This window comes from Erpetoichthys calabaricus, chromosome 12 (assembly GCF_900747795.2).
Source record: "Erpetoichthys calabaricus chromosome 12, fErpCal1.3, whole genome shotgun sequence".
Taxonomy (NCBI): domain Eukaryota; kingdom Metazoa; phylum Chordata; class Cladistia; order Polypteriformes; family Polypteridae; genus Erpetoichthys; species Erpetoichthys calabaricus.
In genome coordinates this window covers 73970910-73990184 of record NC_041405.2, presented here as the reverse complement: position 1 = coordinate 73990184, position 19275 = coordinate 73970910, and the positions used below count along the sequence as shown (strand labels likewise).

Genomic DNA, 19275 nt, shown 5'->3' with positions numbered 1-19275 from the left:
ATTCAGTATATTGACTCTTGTACAGTGTCTGCTGTGATTTCAACACTTTATCTCTAGAAATGATCCAAAATTAAAACAATCCAGATGTCTTAGACCAAAGAACCCAGAGTTTAAAGGATGACCCAATATGGTAGGCCTTCTTCACATACTCAGTTGCCTAAACTGTAACTGGCACCAACCATGTTCATGTTACCCCAGAAAACCTTAATGTTGATTTTGCTAACTCTTCTAAACAAGCTGTGCATACTCTTCCTCTTTCTGGAGAAAAGATTTAATTATTTGTTACATAAAAGAGAAATTTAAATAAACAAATAATGAAATATTTCTTACTGTAGCAACTATACTAACAGAAAATTCAAAGAAACTAATGATAAGTCAGAATGGTAAAGTAACCCATTTAGATGATAATGATTGTCTGTTCTCCACATAATTAGCCAATTTATTACTGTTTTACCTAAAATTCAAATCTATTGAAGCTCCCTGTTTCCTCATGTCGGTGGGTGGTGATTAATGCTTCACATATGTGCCTAGTGAGATGAGTGAAAGCAGTTTTCTTGTTATCCAAATGAAGAGAGCTGAAAATGAGAAAAGTAATGAATGTGTTTTCATATTAACAGCTCCTTGAATATTTAGTATACAAAATATGTCACTTATATGTTTCAGAACTTTGCTTACAGTATATCTTCCTGTTTAATACAGTATATTGGTTATGTCATAAACGTGTAGGCTTCTTTTAACACTGTCTATTGATAGCAACTTGCAAAGACTAATTATTATATTTGTAGTATGTATTGCTGTATCAAAACCATAATTATATGTTTTATTAGATTTAAACTAATGGTTTTATTTCATTATAAAGACTTGTTGTTTAGTTAATTAACTGAAATTATAGATTTAGTGCCATAACCACTTATAACTTTAATTTTTTGACATCTGTTGATTGACAAGGCAGAAGTGAAAACATCATAGCTGTTTGCAAGTTTTAGCACTAAACGCCTAAAGCATGTAGTGCACAGCTTTGTTATTCGAGGTTTGTATGGCAGTCATTAAATTTTTTTTCAACATTACTTAACATGTATAAAACACTTCCAAATGGGACAATAAATCTATACATTAGTTAACCTGGTGATTTGCGTGTACTAATTAAAAACCTAGTCTATCCATAATAAGAGTGAAAACTTTTAGTGTAACCTTCTGCTATCTGGCATTGTTTGAATGATGAGCAGTGGATTTTGGAGGTAATAGAATGAAACCTATGTGCTTTTTCTTAAAGTGAAGTGAGTAGATCTGATACAAAAGTGGACTTGTGAACATTGGTAAAGAACACAAGAATACTGGAGAAAGTGTCCAGTATTAAAATAGCAAATTCTGATATAAAAACACCCAACTGTACAGACTTTGGAAAAACAACATTAAGAGAAGGACAGGCCTCATTATGAGACAAACTGTGCTTATTAGTGATGGACAGAAAAAAGTATTTAAGGAGAAGCCTACCCCAGAACTGTGGATGGCTTATGTCACATCATGTCATGTCACATCATGCCATACCACTCACTCTGCTTGCTATAGGATCAAATGTTGTCCTATAATTTCCCTAAGACTGTAATTTATTCCTGATGTAGAAAGGAACAAAAATGTTTATGTTCAGTCCTACACTGTGATGTGCCTATTTGAAGAGGCAATGTTTCAATATCTACTCATTTTTATGTGCCTTAGACTGCTTGTCAATTGGGGTTATAAACAAAGCCAAATCTGCACATATTGAAGTGTTTTTAAAAATCATTCTGATACTAATAAAACTGCATTGCTTCCTGTGGGGGATTCAGGAGACACACTAAATCTTTAAATCCTAAACTTTGAATGTCTCAACTCATCTCTAGCTAAAGCTTTATAAATTAACCTAAGGCAATGTTTTTAAATTGTGGGTCTTGACTCATAGCAGGGTCTCGTAATTTTTTTTAATTAGGTCATGTCCTAACAGTCATAAGGCAATGTGTTTGCCTGATGATATATCTTCAATGCACTTTCTGAATGCTCTCTTTTTTAATACAAAAAGCAGCAAGAAAAACAAGACAGGACGCAACAGCGCACATGATGGAAATGTATTCCTAGGCTCGCACGTACACACACAGAGATTTATAGTCATCAGATAAAATAACATGCCTATCTTTGGGGTGTTGGAGAAAGCTGGAGTAGCCAGAGAAAAATAGGGAAAAGTGCTAACATAAATTTAGTAGTTAGGCTAGGAAATAAAACACAGGTACCCTAACTACTGTGTGCAACAGCAGTAATAAACACTATGCCACCATGCCACTTTATTATAACACCAACCTCTCAAAAAATGGCATTTGCATATATTTGCCTAGCAAAAACTTTATCCAAAGAATTCAACATAATCAAGTAAATATCAGGGATCAAGGGTTACATAACAAGGTAATTTCAAAAGCTCAAAACAAAATACTGTAACACATGTGCAATTAGGGGACAGCCAAAGGGCCCAATTCAGGGTGTATAAACAGCGGAAAAAGGTTTGGAAAAGAGTATTAATGCCTTCCCTCTTTCATTTTCCACAGAAGCACAGAGGATTAAGTCACTTTACTCCTTTCCAGATGACCTCACTTCCGTCCCGCCTTGATGACCTCACCCTGCATCCTGCTGACTACGTCAATGTAAACAAGTTGAAAAGATAAAAATAAAGAGTTGGGGATTGGCCCCGTATATTGTTGGCAGAGTAGTCAGAAAAGACTGAAATTGGTCTTGTAAACTGTAAAACAACAAAAAGACAAATGTCAATACAGAGGCAGGAAGTAGGGTGAGGTCTTCAAGGTGGGACAGAAGTGAGGTCATCCAGAGGGGGCGGGAAGTGAGGTCATCTGGAAGGGAGGAAAGTGACTTAATCCTCTGTGCTTCTGTGGAAAATGAAAGAGAAAAGGCATTAATGCTCTTTTCCACCCCTTTTCCCGCCATTTTCACGCCCTCAATTAGACCCTATGGCTGTCACCTAATCGCACGTGTGTGACAACACATACATAAAATTCCTAAGTTACAAAATCTAATATCTTTTAGACAGAAATTCACCCAACAAGAGAGTCATCAAACATTTCTTAAACACATTGAGCAAGTCCGAATTTCAAATAGAGGTGGGCAGTTCATTCCACTAGCAAGGATCTACACATTAAAACCCTCTGGACTGAGAAGTGATACCACATAGAGGTGCCATCACCAGATGGCGTTCATCAGCAGACCAGTGTGGTCGAGAAGAAGCACAGAACCTTGTGGTAAAGTGAGGTCTGCAGCTGATCAGCAACATTTTAAATAAATAATCACCACACTCACGGCTTTAAGGAGCAGGTGCGGTAGTGTGGCAGGAGCAGTTCCCGGGCATTATGTGGGCGGTCCCGCACTTGAGTGCACATGTGTGGAATCGCCCATGGCCATAATTAATGCTGGAGCAGTTAATCGCCACACTAGTGCCACATCCCTATTTTAAAAGGGGAAGTGCAAGTGCGGGGGGAGAAAAAAAAAATACAGAATGGAGGTTAGTGAAGGAAGAAGGCTGGAGTCGAAAGAGCCGGTGCAGGAGTGGTACTGGAGCCTATTCCTGCAGTGTCTGACACAATGCAGGGCACAAGTCAATCCAATGGTTCACTTCTGGCATACCCACACTCGCACTGAGCCAATTTATAATTGTCAGTTAACTTAACAGTTACTGCCAATTGGAATATGTTGCTGCTTTTGCGATTTAATACATCATATATGTTAGAAATCGGATTTTCCCCACTACTCCAACTGGAGACAAAGCCTCCAAAATGACTTAATTCCCAATGTGATAGGCAGTTATCATAAAGCTATTCAACGGTTCTCTTCAGTCTTAAAATAAGCACCTCCTTTCTGCAGTGGTGAAGGTAAAACTGTCTGCAAAAGTGGATCACAAGAGAACAGTTTGAAAAACGTTGATCACAGGAATGTCACCAGAATCCAACCTTTACCTATTTTCGCTTTTTCCTCCATTGGATTACATCAATTCTGTCTTCATTAAGGTTCTTGAATAAGTCATAAGCAACTCAGATTGCTGCTGGTAGTGTTAGGATTTGGCTGAAATGCAACAACTATATGACTGTTAGATAACCCTAGTGCATTTGCTTAATTTCTCAGGAATATGAAAAAAACACAACATTCTCACTTATTCCAACTTTGGTTCCCAGGACAAAAGACCTGCCATTGCAGCATCAGGCACAAGAAATGTTTGTATAATTTAGTTAACTAGAAGCTTCTGAATTTTAGCGTACTGAATGGCTTCTTACTTACCTTAGCCCATTTAAAATAAAGATTCCTGAAATCTTCAGACATTAGCTTTCTTGTTGATTCACTTCTTGCCGAATATCCTTAAAGTTCCACAGCGCCCACTCTCTGGAAATCTCTAATTAAATGTGCATGTGAAGCTGCCTCCATTCTAGCATCTAAATGCACTATACCTTTCTTGCCTTCCTTTTAAAAATTTGCTGTCTTGAATTATTCTGCAATTCTTTATTTTTCACCTCTAGGTTTAAATACTCATCTATATTGGTTGGCAGTGCCTGTTAATTTATTATACAGTATACATCTAATGTGAAGTCATAATTTTAAAGAACTGTAGATAGATAGATAGATAGATAGATAGATAGATAGATAGATAGATAGATAGATAGATAGATAGATAGATAGATAGATAGATAGATAGATAGATAGATAGATAGATAGATAGATAGATAGATAGATAGATAGATAGATAGATAGTGTGGAAGACAATCCGGACACAGACAGGCGGATACGTTCAAGTCACCCAACACACGTTTATTTACAAAGTCCATTATATACAAAGTGACACACAACACAATACTTCCCCAATGTCCAGGCCTCTTTCTCCAAATACCTCACTTTCTTCAGGCCGCCTCCTTGCCTCTCCAAGACCTTGTCTTTCTCCTCACCTGACTCAAGCCCCCGAACGGAGGGAGGCAGCCCCTTTTATAATCAACCGGATGTGCTCCAGGTGCCTCCCGACAATCTTCTGCCGGCACTCCCCAGTGTGGCGGAAGTGCCAGCTGTGCACCCGGTAGCACTCCGGGTGTCCCCGATACTCTTCCCCCCAGCACTTCCGGGTGTGGCGGAAATGCTGGGGTCCAGGGCTCCAAAGGCATTGTGGCGCACCCTGGTGGTGACCACAGGCCCCTACAGGGTTCAGCTTCAAAGCTCTGTACCCGTGGTCCCCATAGCCACCAGGGCGGTCGCCCCCACGTGGTCTGGAGGAGGCGTAAGCCCTCCTCCGGTCCTCCGGGGCGTCCTGGCCGGGTCGACCCCCCAACCACCTGTAACAATAGATAGATAGATAGATAGATAGATAGATAGATAGATAGATAGATAGATAGATAGATAGATAGATAGATAGATAGATAGATAGATAGATAGATAGATAGATAGATAGATAGATAGATAGATAGATAGATAGATAGATAGATAGAACCCCAATTCCAATGAAGTTGGGACATTGTGTAAAACGTAGATAAAACAAACTGTCTCCCATTGAAAATGTGTGGTGCATTATGAAGCGCAAAATACGACAATGGAGACTGTTGAGCAACTGAAGTTGTACATCACGTAAGAATGGGAAAGAATTCCACCTACACAGTTTCAACAATTAGTGTCCTCAGTTCCCAAACGCTTATTGAGTGTTGTTAAAAGGAAAGGTGATATAACACAGTGGTAAACATGCCCCTGTCCCAGCTTTTTTGGAACGTGTTGCAGGCATCAAATTCAAAATGAGCGAAGATTTGCAAAACAACAATAAACTTTATCAGTTTGAACATTCGATATCTTGTCTTCGTAGTGTATTCAATTGAATATAGGTTGAAAAGGATTTGCAAATCATTGTATTCTGTTTTTATCTACGTTTTACACAATGTCCCAACTTCATTGGAATTGGGGTTGTAGATAGATAGAATGATAATGCTCATATATTACTTAAATGATTCTTTTTGCTTTTTTTTAGGATGTTGGAAGATGACCTAAAGTTGAGCAGCGATGAAGAGGAGGGTGAACAGGTAATTTTGTGGTTATGAAATCTTTGCAGATTAATTTATTTATTTACAGAATATGATAGTATTTAAATTATTAAAGCATTTATTTAAATAAACCAGTAATTACATCAATTAAGAAAAACAAAAATGCTTTTGTAAATATATTATCTGTACTTATTTTTGGGATCCAATTAATGTACCAAAAAGAAAATCATGAGTACACAATGTGTGAATACAAAATTGGGTAAACCTCTTACATATATGGAAACACAATTTTCTGCCATTAAACTGCAAAAATACAATGTTTTCCCATGTGTGTTTATTGCACATTACACAGATATGAAGCTCCATCTTGTTTGTATAAATACCAGTACTGTCCATGTTTTGATTGTTATAAAAAAGTAGTTATTAAGTGGGTATTTCTGAAAATAGGGTTCAAGTATTAGAAAACAAAAATACTTTGGCACTTTGGCAGTACAAAGCCTATATAATTAAACCTGCTATGAAAAAATACTGGCACCTGATTTGAGTGTGGTGCAAACTGTTTTCTTTACCTTTATTAAAGTGCTCTTTATTTCTGTGAATTTCCTATTTCCTAAAATTTGCTTTTAAGCCTTTCTTGCTTATTTCCTTGTTAAATGTAGTGCAGTTAGGTGCAATTTTTGGTAGTATTCAGCCAATAGACGTCAGCTAGAAGTAATTCTCGCACATCTGTTAAAGCCATGTGTTGCTCTATTTTTTTGGCTCTAGTACAGTAAGTGACTTGCAACCACATGCTCATAAATTAAAAAAAATATTTACAATGATTTACAAAAAATACTAAACTTTTAATATAAGGCAGTATTAAGCAAGAAAAAAAAAACCTTATACCTAGGGTCTGCCTCCCAGCAGTGTAATACTATTCACATTCTCTACTTTACAGCCAATGCATCTTGTAAGCTAGTATTGACAGCCAAATGGGTTCATATTAATTAAATAATATTATCCAAAGGAGTGATGGTGCCCAATATTAGTTTGCTTTTATTGTTCTAAAGAGTACAGTATTATTGTACATATGAGATTAGGCTGTCTGTAAAGGGGCTTACTATTTATTGTGCAGTATCTATAATTTAATTCCACATATGGAAGATTTTAGTTTTAATGTTGGGCTAAACTAGTGAAATGGGTTTTGGATATTGTGGCTGAGACATACATGTGTGTGATTAACTTGGCATACTATTTACTGCGGAAGTCTGTCAGTAATTCCTTATTTATTTACCACCCATGTATCTGAAATATTGTTCTTTGATACTGAACTTAGAGTTCTAGTAATTAAACTATTCTCTCTATACCTATATCCTCTATACCTATATTTTTAAAATCCTGTGTATTTGTATTAAATCAAATTAGTTTGGAGTATACTATAATGCCGAGTGCACTAATAGACATTTCTTATTCTCATTCTTGTCACACCATTTCTTAAAGTGTCCGCTTACTGTTATTGAAATCAGATGGTACTGACTTTACTGTAGTTCTAGTGGTTATTGCAAGAAATTTGATTGGAAAGTCATCCACTCTCTTGACTGTACATGGTAAATGGTATGTTTAAAATTGCAATTGGAGAGCAATAGGTGTCAAAGAAAAAACATGTGATCTGGTACTATGGGCATTATTTAATACGGTTTAAGTTTGAAGAACTCAGCTTTTCCCAACAACAGTATATTATATATAATTAAAGTACAGCATCTTCAATGTTTTTTTTTCTATTGGGATGTCATCATTATCCTAAAAATCTACAGTATATTTGCACAAGTTATGAAAAAAAGCCATGCCATTAGAAGTAGAAGGAATTTTGGAATGAAAGGGAATTATTTAAAAAGAGATTCAATGCATTAAAAAATGCCTTTAGAAGAACAAACTGCGTATGGCTAGCTCACTAACATTCCATTGTATGAAGAAGTGGCTGTGGGTGCAGTTCTTTGTTTCTGTGCAGATACTTTGCGCTTTTTTCTTTTATCAAGAAGCTAGAAACTCCTTGTAAATAGTAATAAATCTTTTGCTATTACGATTATTTCACAGGCTCTCATTCTGACTTAACAAGGGGACAATGAGGACTGATTGAGGTCATTTATGTTAGGTAGAATGCCTAGAGGGGGCTGGGCAGTCTCATGGCCTGGAACCCTTGCAGATTTTATTTTTTTTCTCCAGCCGTCTGCAGTTTTGTTTTGTTTTTTCTGTCCTCCCACCTTACTTTTATTCTATGTTAATTAGTGTTCCCTAATTTTAATTATTTATTTTGTCTTTTTTCTCTTTCTTCATCATGTAAAGCACTTTGAACTACATTGTTTGTATTAAAATGTGCTATAGAAATAAATATTGTTGTTATTGTTGTTGTGACTCATAAGGGCAGCACATGGCTAATTATGCATGCAAATTAGCCATGTACACAGTGATCAGTGTTATATACTGTATCTGGTGTCAATACTAATAATATGCTCATTATTGTCAGCTAATGTACCAATCAAATGAAAATACCAGCCATTCTGGGAAATAGTTGGCTAACAATGTCACAGGCGAACACAGCATTCAGTGAATTTTGCCAATCAGCACTATTGAGAACATGTTTTAGAGAGTGCTCAACTTTAGCACCACACCTCAAACAAAGGAGCACATGACATGTCACAGGTTATGGCAAGTTGTAGCAAATAATCAAAAACTATATGTCATCATGGGCACTACATCAGATATTTCAAAGTCATAATCCACAATTGTTTTTGGCAGTCTACAGCAGTGTTTCCTAAACTTTTTTCTGTGGTGGCACACTTTTTGTAACCAAAAACATATCAAGGCACACCGCTATTCTACTAATCACAAATGCATTATATCTCATGGACATGCTCAGCTGGAGAATCTGGTGAAAAAAAGCAGCTCCAAGATTAGCATTCACAGACATAGCACTTAGTGAGCACTTTCATGGGATCTCCTAACTGCTTTGTTCCTTTGCCTGCCACACTGTGCTTCAGAGGCAACTTTTACAGTATGCCCACTATCCACTGGCCCTGTGAGACTTTATGGCGATCACACACCCTGGCAGATGGATTTTAGCAGCCAGGAGACACATCTGAAGTGCTCTAAGTGCTATGACTGCAACGTTGCGATTGCGGAGCTGCTTTTATGCCAGCTTATCCAGGCAGTCCTGTCCTCCTCAGATAGGTCTCAATCACCTGTGGAGCTTGGAGTTCCTCAATAACAGCAATATTATACCACATCCTTCAATGGCCATCAAATGACACAATGAGACATGTCATGAGATATAACACTATAAACTTGACACTGACCTGGAGTAATATCTTCATGCAGCTCAGCTTCAGCTTTGTATCTTGTGGCTAACAGCAATATTTGACCCTCCTACCTCAAACAGCAGCTTCTTGCTTGTAGAGAATAGAGCCTATTCCTCACAAACATACAAAAAGAGTAATCTGCAAAATCTTCCCAAAACATTGTTTAATGAAGTAAATAAAATCATAAATAAAATATATCAAGTGATCATTTCACACAACAAGATTAGCTGCAATTTTAAAATGCAGATTATTTTAGTCGATTTACTTGAGTGTCAAAAAACAATAAAACTTTACTTTTCATTTCCATAAATATTATTTAAAGCACTGAGGTGTTGATAGGCTGTGTTAAAGATGAAAATAATAACATAGCAATAGCAAGTCTAACTGTTGAACTGTACCCTGGCATTTGAAGAGACGCAAATGGGAATCACTGGTGCCATTTCTTGTAAGCCTAAGAAGCAGGAAATAAATTGAAAATCATTGAGATTATTGAACAGCGTGGAATGTTACTGATTCGTCACGTGTTTGCACCAAGGTCTTGTCAATATTTCTTTAAAGAAATGGGAAGGGTATTGTTGAGCTCTTAGGAAAACCACATAACCACACTGAATAAAGAAGGATGCAGCTAAAAGGCTCCGTGGGTCAATCAAATTGGCTTATATTGTGTGGGTCAGCTAAAAGGAATCAATTTTCATTTTCCAGTTAAAGAGAAGGTATTGATGTTGTTCTTAGTTTTCAACTGTAGCTCTGCCTCCACAAGCTTTGGCTACGGGTTCAGAGCCACACACACATAACACACATTCATGCAGCTCCCATAGAAAAACAAGTAGAGAGATTGCTTTTTAAGTCTTAATATGCAATATACACACTAGAATAAATGAGGATACAGTACTTTTTTTAATTGTACCAGTTTCTGTAAAACTAATCAACATGATGAAAAATATTGCTGTATATATTCAATTAATGTGATTTTTTTAGATGAACTTTAAAAATGAAAGCATTTGTTTTGACATGTGCAGCTTTTATACAAAAATCATTCAAAGTGTGGCGATTTAGAAAGATTTATTTTCAAGATCTAAGGTGACCTGCTATGATTTCAGTCTGGTCTTGTCCTTGTTTCCCTCTTTTTGTTGCATTCCCCAATTACAATATGTGTTTTGCTTTTACAGACAAGGCCCAGTCCTTGGAAATTACTTTCAGGTGCTGCATTATTTGGCACAGCTTGTTATGCCACAGAAGGAAATTGGCAAGTTTGTCCTTAAAAGGGTATTTTAACAGCTGTTTTGTCCTAAAAAGGACAGGTGAAAAAATTGGTGATATTAAAAGGACAAAATGGGTGATGCAGTGGTAGCAGTGCTACCTCGCAGTAAGGAGACCTGGGTTCGTTTCCTGGGCCCTGCCTGCGTGGAGTTTGCATGTTCTACCCGTGTCTGAGTGGGTTTCCTCCGGGTGCTCTGGTTTCCTCCCACAGTCCAAAGACATGCAGGTTCAGTGCATTGGCAATCCTAAATTGTCCCTAGTGTGTGCTTGGTGTGTGTGTGTGTGTGTGTGTGTGTGTGTGTGCCCTGCAGTGGGCTGGCGCTCTGCCCGGGGTTTGTTCCTGCCTTGCGCCCTGTATTGGCTGGGATTGGCTCCAGCAGACCCCCGTGATCCTGTGTTAGGATATAGCGGGTTGGACAATGACTGACTAAAAGTACAAAAAAGAATGCCCTTAAAAAGGAAACAGGTGATTCAGAAGATAAAGGGATCAGGCCAAACAAGACGTTAGTAGCCCAAAAAAAAAGAAATAGATCAATTCCAAAACATTGCAAGGAAAACAAATAACAAACCAGCACAACACAAGGCAAAATCAAAGTCAAACACCGAGCCAAAATCTAGAGGCAAAAATCAGTCAGAAAGCAAGATAAAGACAAGCAGGAAGAGTCCTACTATTCAAATTCTAGGAAATAAGGCCACTGCTGTGCCACCATGTTTTATAGCTGAGGAATGATGATGTCTTATGGATGTGGTTGCCTTATTAACGGTATACAGTATAGCAGTATCCATGAATAAGGACCACAAAACAGTGACACCTGAAATAGATTCAAAAAGGCAACGCAAAAATTTAATAAATAAATAAGAGAGATGCAGAATTATTTCCTAACACTACTGTTACCTGAAAGGAATATACAGTATAAGCAGCTCCATGATGGTTAGCTAACGTTCTGCTTGTGTTCCTGCTCCAAGATTTTTTATGATCAAACTGTTCTTTTGCTTTGAGGTGTTGTGGTTATTCCAGTATAACAAGCCTTTCCTTCATTACTCCTCGCTTTTTTTTTCACAATTTTAGTCTGTCATTTCAATACAATTCAGTTCAGTTTTTTGTATAGTGCTCTTTACTGAGAACAGACACAGTGCAACTGTGACAAGTTCTTACAGAAAAAGTATAAATTTTATAAATTATTAAATACAGACTTAGTACACAAAGACACTGATTTATTAAACTACAAAGTAGTTTGTAGCTGATTGACATAACAAGAAATCAACAATGTTTTGCTAATTGAAAACTAAAAAATAATAATCTGGTCAGCAGCACCCTTGGAGAAAGTAAATTTCTGAAAAGTCCACAATCAGATGTAAGAGAGAAAGTCAAAGACAAAGTCAGACCCAGTCACAGTCCTGGAGACCTTGGCCAACTGGCCGCCTACCCCCTTCCGGTATTCAGTAGTAGATTCTGTGCTGGCCCATCCAATCAGATAACAGAATCTTTCCATCTTATGATTCCAAGGATGCCAGTAACTAAGATGTCTTTTCCATGGGCAGAAGTAGAGCGTGGCAGTATAGGAGTGGTACCAAGTACCAAGAAGAGAAAGGGAACAGAGGACAGTTTGTAATTAGAGTAGATACGATTAGATTAGATAAACCTGTTAATACCATGGGGAAATATAGATGCATATAACAACAGAAATATGAAAAAAAGATGCAGACAATCAATCAATAGATAGGTAATATATATAATAATAAATGAATATGTATTGTGCAGAAATAGAAAATGAATACAAGTGAACTTAAATAGTATATGCTTTTGTGTGTGACATCAGGAGGAAGCAATGAATTGCCTTTTAGCAGTGGCAAGAAAAATCCCCAGAAGTGCTTTGTAGCAAATTATGGAGCCTGTGGCTAAAAGTGCTCAAGGAGAGTGTCTCCTGGAGGGAATGGAGGGGATTTTTCATGATGGCGTCAATTTTGCCACCATTCTCTTTTCATAACAGCTTCCATTGTGTGCTTTCTTGGATTCCATTTATAATTAACAAAATCAAGTAAACATGATATAGATGTTAACTCAATATGCATGGGCTATAGGCCAGTATACTATATTTTACTGGTTCTCTCAGCAATTGATTTATTCAATTACTTTATAGCAGCTGAAAATTTAATATATACACAAACAAATGCTGTGAATATTTTTTATTCATATCCTTTTTCCTCCAGCATGTTTTATTAAAAACAGCCAGAGTACTGTTTTACACTTTATGAAACTCTGAATACAACACTGTTAAACTGGTTTAATATTAGAGTATTTGAATTTTCACAACACTTTTTTTCTGGGACCCTGAAATAGTCATTTAATTTTCTCTGTTCATATTGCTTGCCTATGTATCCCATCATCATGTAATAGAAAAACTTTCTAAAAATGGATGAATGGATAGATGGAAATACTTCGTTAATTGATACATTTAATAGCATTCTTTCACCAATGCAACTTCCACACTGTCTTGCAAAATAATTTAGTCTCAATTGACATTAAACATGCAGTCCTCTGCCCAAAGCATAGTACAGCAATAAAACAGTTCTGTATTGCTGAAAGTGTGAGAAGATCTTGCAGGCACTCACAGTCAGGAGCCAGTAGGTCTTTGGTTGAAGACTCAGAAGCAGCACATGTCCTTTCTAGTAACTTTACTCTTTCTGTATCCAGACCGATTGTAAAGAAGTGATACCCACTAGGCAACTTCTTATGTACAATCTTTCACATTAAATAGGAAGTAAACATAACATTCTCAGCCCCACTTCATGCAGTTCAACAGCTTGGGGGGACCAGAGCTTATCCCAGGGAAATTAGGCACAAGACAGGAATCGGTCTTTGGGTGAATCCCTTTCAGTCCAGAATAGTTAGAATAGGCCCTAAAATGCATGAATTAGGAGTACTCTAGTGGCACATTCACACACATGTACAACTTTGTTTTTAGCCATCCATTTTCCAACCTGTTGAATCCAAACACAGGGTCACGGGTGTCTGCTGGAGCCAATCCCAGCCAACACAGGGCAGGAACTAATCCCAGGCAGGGTGCCAACCCACCGCAGGACACACACAAACACACCCACACACCAAGCACACACTAGGGCCAATTTAGAATCGCCAATCCACCTAACGTGCATGTCTTTGGGCTGTGGGAGGAAACCGGAGCGCCCGGAGGAAACCCACGCAGACACGGGGAGAACATGCAAACTCCACGCAGGGAGGACCCGGGAAGCAAACCCAGGTCCCCAGGTCTCCCAACTGCGAGGCAGCAGCGCTACCACTGCGCCACCCCGCAAGTTTGTTTTCTACTCATAAATACAATGGCTTTAAAAAGCAATCATCTACACTTTTATCACATGTAAGATATATTGAATACAGTGTATTAGGTTGTGAAATTTTATTTTTCAAACATTCTTCACAGACTACCTCCCAAAAGAAGAAAATGCTAAGCAGTAAATTTAAAAATTATAATAAACAACAAACTGAAATGTCATCTTCTCTTAATTATACATCACTCTTGATTATTAATTTGTTAAATATCTTACAGTGGTTATAACCACCTAAGACTTGCTTAGAATACTTTTGTCTGCACGGTGAAACTTTCTTTTAAAAGCCTCAGCTATACTGTGGGTCCTTACAAAGAGAGGATACAGCATTACAGATTATTTTAAAGGGGGTGGTCTAATAATTTCCAAGTATTTGGTGATCTTTTGAGTTAATCTGTATAAATAAAATTGTATGTTTGTTCGTCATTTACACAAATATGACTGAATGGGTTTCCACCAAATGTTGTATGTATATTGATCCAGCTTTAACTATTGGCTATGCGTTATATCAGGGAGGAGGGTTGTATTGGAGGGGGGCACACCAAAAACCAGTTTTGATTCTGAGAGTACAGTTCCCATCATAGGCCAAAGTGGACCCTCATCTATGACCACATATACAGCACTTTCTTTTACATTTACTTATTTCTCTGACACCTTTATCCAAGGCGACTTACAACATTTATGATACAATTGGTTCCAATTCTTTTGGTTTTCCAGGTCAGGTGACTTGCTCAGGGTCACACAGTATCAGTAGTGGGATTTGAACCAACATTCTCAGAGTTTGAAATCCAAATCCTTAATCACTACACCACACTACCTGCCTTTTCATCAATTTGGATGATAATTTCATTGCCTTGCTGAATTAAACCTTTTGTTTAAGAGTATGTGTTGTTGTCTCATCGTGGATTGTGTTTAGCTATTATGAATTTCCAAAAGACAGTTTTTCCCAAGTTATTTTCATTTGGACCCTTTTTTGAAAAATATGCCGAGCCAAGAGAGGTGCAGGGTGTTATCAAAACCTTAAGGATCAGTGTTCCTCTCTTTTAACTCCCTAAAAACCTTTTAAAAACTCCAAACCACACTTTTTAGTGAGTTTTGCAGTTGTTAAAGAGCATGTGCTAAAATTTTAATGACAATTTTATAGAACCATATGCAAAAGTAAAAGCTCTGTTTTTCTCACATCTATTATTTTGTGATGTCATATTTTACATAATCTACACAGAAAATTTCTGGTCGCCACACAAAGACAGTGACACCATAATGTGTATTGGTCAAACATCCAGATAGGAATTTAATTGCACTGTGTATACATGACAATATCTCTGAAATGAACTGAGGACACAGCATTTTTTACCAAAGCAAAACCTTGCATTTTTGAAAAAGCCAACACTACTGTACACTTGACTGTCATTTGTAAAAGTGATGAGCCACAACTAAACAGAATGAAACATGGTTTTCTTAGTGCAGGCCGAGTTGCTATTAAGAATATAGTAGAAACAAAACTGTGTAATTTTTACAGTTTCTTGATGGTAGACATTTATTCAAGTCCATTTTATGATGAAGCAATTATAATTTTAGGCTTTGATATCAATATCACATTGTGATTTATAGCAAATTTAAATCAACATTGAATTTTTCAACTCTGAATAATCTTAACATTATTGAATATCACCACTGGTGCTGTCTCCTGTAATAATATAGATGATGTCTGTGAATGCCAATCCCTCTCTGTCCCCCATTACAGTACTGCTTTCCATGGACCATGGATTCAATTATTCAACAAGCCATCCAGTTTATTAATGTGGGATTACATACTGTATCTTTTTGTAAAACCACACTAAAACAGGAAATACAAAGAAGCAGCATTCATGGTTCCAACATAGCAAGGAGCAATTATGGAATCCAACCATATACAAAAAAATGCATTTAAATACTTATTTGTTCTCATTGATGTGTTTTAAAATGAGAACAAATTCACATTTAAAAAACACAAAAAAATTTCTTGCTCACCTTTAACCCATTATGCAAATATACCCAGGCAACGATGGTTACATCAGCTGGTATACTATATAAGACAAAATTTAAGCCTGGTGTTATTAACAGGAATATTTTTTTAATAGGGTTCATTTTCATTTTTTACTTTGTTGTAAATTGTTAAATGTTTGTGACTTTTTCCATTTACTTTGACATAGTGAACAAAGTTTTCTAAATCAGTGAAGAAAAAAAATAAGGGTAAAAAGTACAAAAGTTAGTGTTAAAATGGCAAATATGAAAAGGCTTCTTTCTTTCTTTCTTTCTTTCTTTCTTTCTTTCTTTCTTTCTTTCTTTCTTTCTTTCTTTCTTTCTTTCTTTCTTTCTTTCTTTGCACTAACAAATTACATGAATTATCTACTTAAATGCTGCATAATTTTCCCTTTTATATTTAGATGGTCATATGAGCCACTGATCCTTAAAGCAGCATTATGTTTTCAGATTTCTTTAGAGATTAATTGCATGACATATAAATTCCTTGTACTAATTATGATTAAATACTTCTTATACAACATGCACTCAAGTAGAAATGTTTTAGAACATAAATAAGCACAGGAAAGCTGTTGCATTTGAAATTCTACTTAGAAATGCATGCTTACAATCCAATATCTTTGCAAGAAATAACAAAAGTGTGCTTTTTAGTGAGCTGAGTAAAACTATGACCTTCATACACTTGTCTTAAGTGCCTTGTGAAGTGGCTCATAAATGAAACACTAAACATAAGCTCTGAGGAAGATTTGTAGAGTTTATATATATTCATTTGAAAATTTTCAGAGGATCTAAGATATAAAAATGTTAGTTAAGAGCACAAATATATTTTTAGTGAAGAATGTAACTACAGTATGAAATTTTAAAAGAGTTTAAATTTTTTTCCAAAGCACCATTGGTTGTAAGCGACACACAGTACCAACTTTTCACTGTTGATTTCACATAATTTTATTCAATTCTGAAATATGCATTGGTTTAATTTGAGAGAAAAAACAAGACAATAGTGTTAGTTGCAAGTGTTTTTTTTTTTGACAATTATTATTATCTGTGGCTTTTTCATTCAAAAAATAAAACATAATAAGACTTTAATCAGTGCTAAAGATGACTAAGGAGAACACTTATCTGATGTGTTAAATATTGAATAAGCTTTAAAACACATTAACTGACTTGAACATTGTTTGCCCCGAAGCTAGATTATAAAAGGTATTTTCATTAGAGTTACAATTTCTGTTGTCATAACTGAAAAATGCTTATGAACAAAGTGCAGTACTGTAAGATTAATAAAGTATATTCTCCTTGAATAAAAAAGGGAAGGCACTGTGAGAGGTTTGCCTAGACATTCCCACATTAATCTTCTTAAGGTACAGAGCAGGGGTCCCCAACTCCAGAGAGTTATTAACTACAACAGATTTTGACAAATGTCAAAATTAGTCTTTTTGACTCTTTAATAAGAACTGTAATTCATGTATATTAGTTGACTTTCTCAAAACTCTTTTCTTAATCATTTTAATGATACAAAACATCCATCCATTCATCCATTTTCCAACCCGCTGAATCCGAACACAGGGTCACGGGGGTCTGCTGGAGCCAATCCCAGCCAACACAGGGCACAAGGCAGGAACCAATCCCGGGCAGGGTGCCAACCCACCGCAGTGATACGAAACATTTCATATTTAAAATAGATACCTGTCAGTGATTGTGGCAGTCAAAGACCACTTCGGCATTGTGCATTTATGAACAGTGAGCTAAAATGTGAATGGCAGAGTACAGCCTGTGACCAGGCCAACATTTAAATCGAGAATTCTAGATATGTGAGGCAGTAGAGCTGACCACTGCACCCCTCAATATGGCAAGAAATGATGGATAAAGTGAGCAGAATACCTCTGTGCAACCTGATTTGTTTATCATTCCTGAAAACAAGACAACATTGATAAATGTAAAGAATTATTATTATTATTTCATAATTTCATACGTTACCATTTGAAAATAACAGAAAATATGTCCAATTTTGAATCACTAACAATTTATCAGAAAAGTTACGTCAACTTCAATTTATGTCAACTATTTCAACACCAAGAATGGAGCAGGGTAGGTTTACTCATTACATGAGACAGATTTTGACAGTGAATTTGTCTTTACAGCATGGAGGTAATTAAAGCTCATCAAAGTTAAAATTGTATTACACGTAACATTTATAAAAACAGATTACCATATCCACACTGGCTATGACACTTTTTATAATACCACTTTACAACATGTCAAAAAGTGCAAAGCCTCTCCTTAAGGTTGATGTAAAATAATTATCTAATAACTAGTAACTGTATCTACAATCACTATACTGAACTGTTTTTCATTTTCAGCTTATTTGAGTAGGTGAACACAAATATATTTTCCTTCAGATTATGTTTTTGCAAATGGTGTCTGTCAACTATTTTCAATCTAGTCATCACCAAGATCCACTAACATCTGTAACTTTCATAGTATCATTTGTGAAAATCTGTATAGCCCAAATTACACAAGAAATGCCCCAATGGGCTTTAACAGACCCAGTTTTTTTTGACAGTCCCCCACAGTCTTAACTCCCAGTTAAGCTGTGTAACAGTCATCAGATTTTCTATTTAACAATATATTAAAAGTACATTGCCTAGGTCTTAGCTTTAAATGTTGTACTACATCTCCATAATGAGTCTAATTGATTATTAAATACGACTTTCAAATACTGCCTTGTAACAGATTCTAATCAAAATGTGCATTAAGTCTTCTATGTACTCTATTTCTGATAAATAGTTCACATATATATGCATACGGGCAGTAAGTGGGATGTGTAACTTCTGTTTACCATTTAAGGGGGAAAGGTGGTGCAATTTTTAGTTCTGTTCGGACCCACCTTGTTTTGCTGTTCGTCTGGAGTTTACATAGTCTCCCTGTGTTACTCTGGGTTTTCTAAAGAAGCTTCATTTTCTTCCCCCAACCCATACAAAGATGTCTGACTAACTGGCAACGTCAGCGACTTTGGGCCTGTGAGGTACTCTATGTACATTATGATGCACTAGTACATATCAATGTCTGATTTGTGATTTGCATATATAGAATGCATTCTTATGTAATCCTGTAAAGGAAAACTTAGTCCAGAAAATGCATACATGCAGGTACGTAGTTTTTGAGACTTGCCAAATCCAATTCCACAGCCTATACCAGCAGCCACAGATGGACGGCAGAAAAAAGCCCTTGGCAGTGTGGATCTAGAAAATGTATAGATAAGAACTCATAATAAGAAT

General features: G+C 36.5%; 1 protein-coding gene across 2 annotated transcripts in view; it reads left to right on the top strand.

The window, feature by feature from the left end:
• aff2 (AF4/FMR2 family, member 2) overlaps positions 1–19275 on the top strand; it is a 684414-nt gene that overhangs the window by 458484 nt on the left and 206655 nt on the right. For both annotated transcript variants that reach the window (XM_051935183.1, XM_028816861.2), the window contains exon 8: positions 6026–6077. In XM_051935183.1, coding sequence (XP_051791143.1) covers positions 6026–6077 — 52 coding nt within the window. The remainder of the gene's footprint in view (positions 1–6025; positions 6078–19275) is intronic.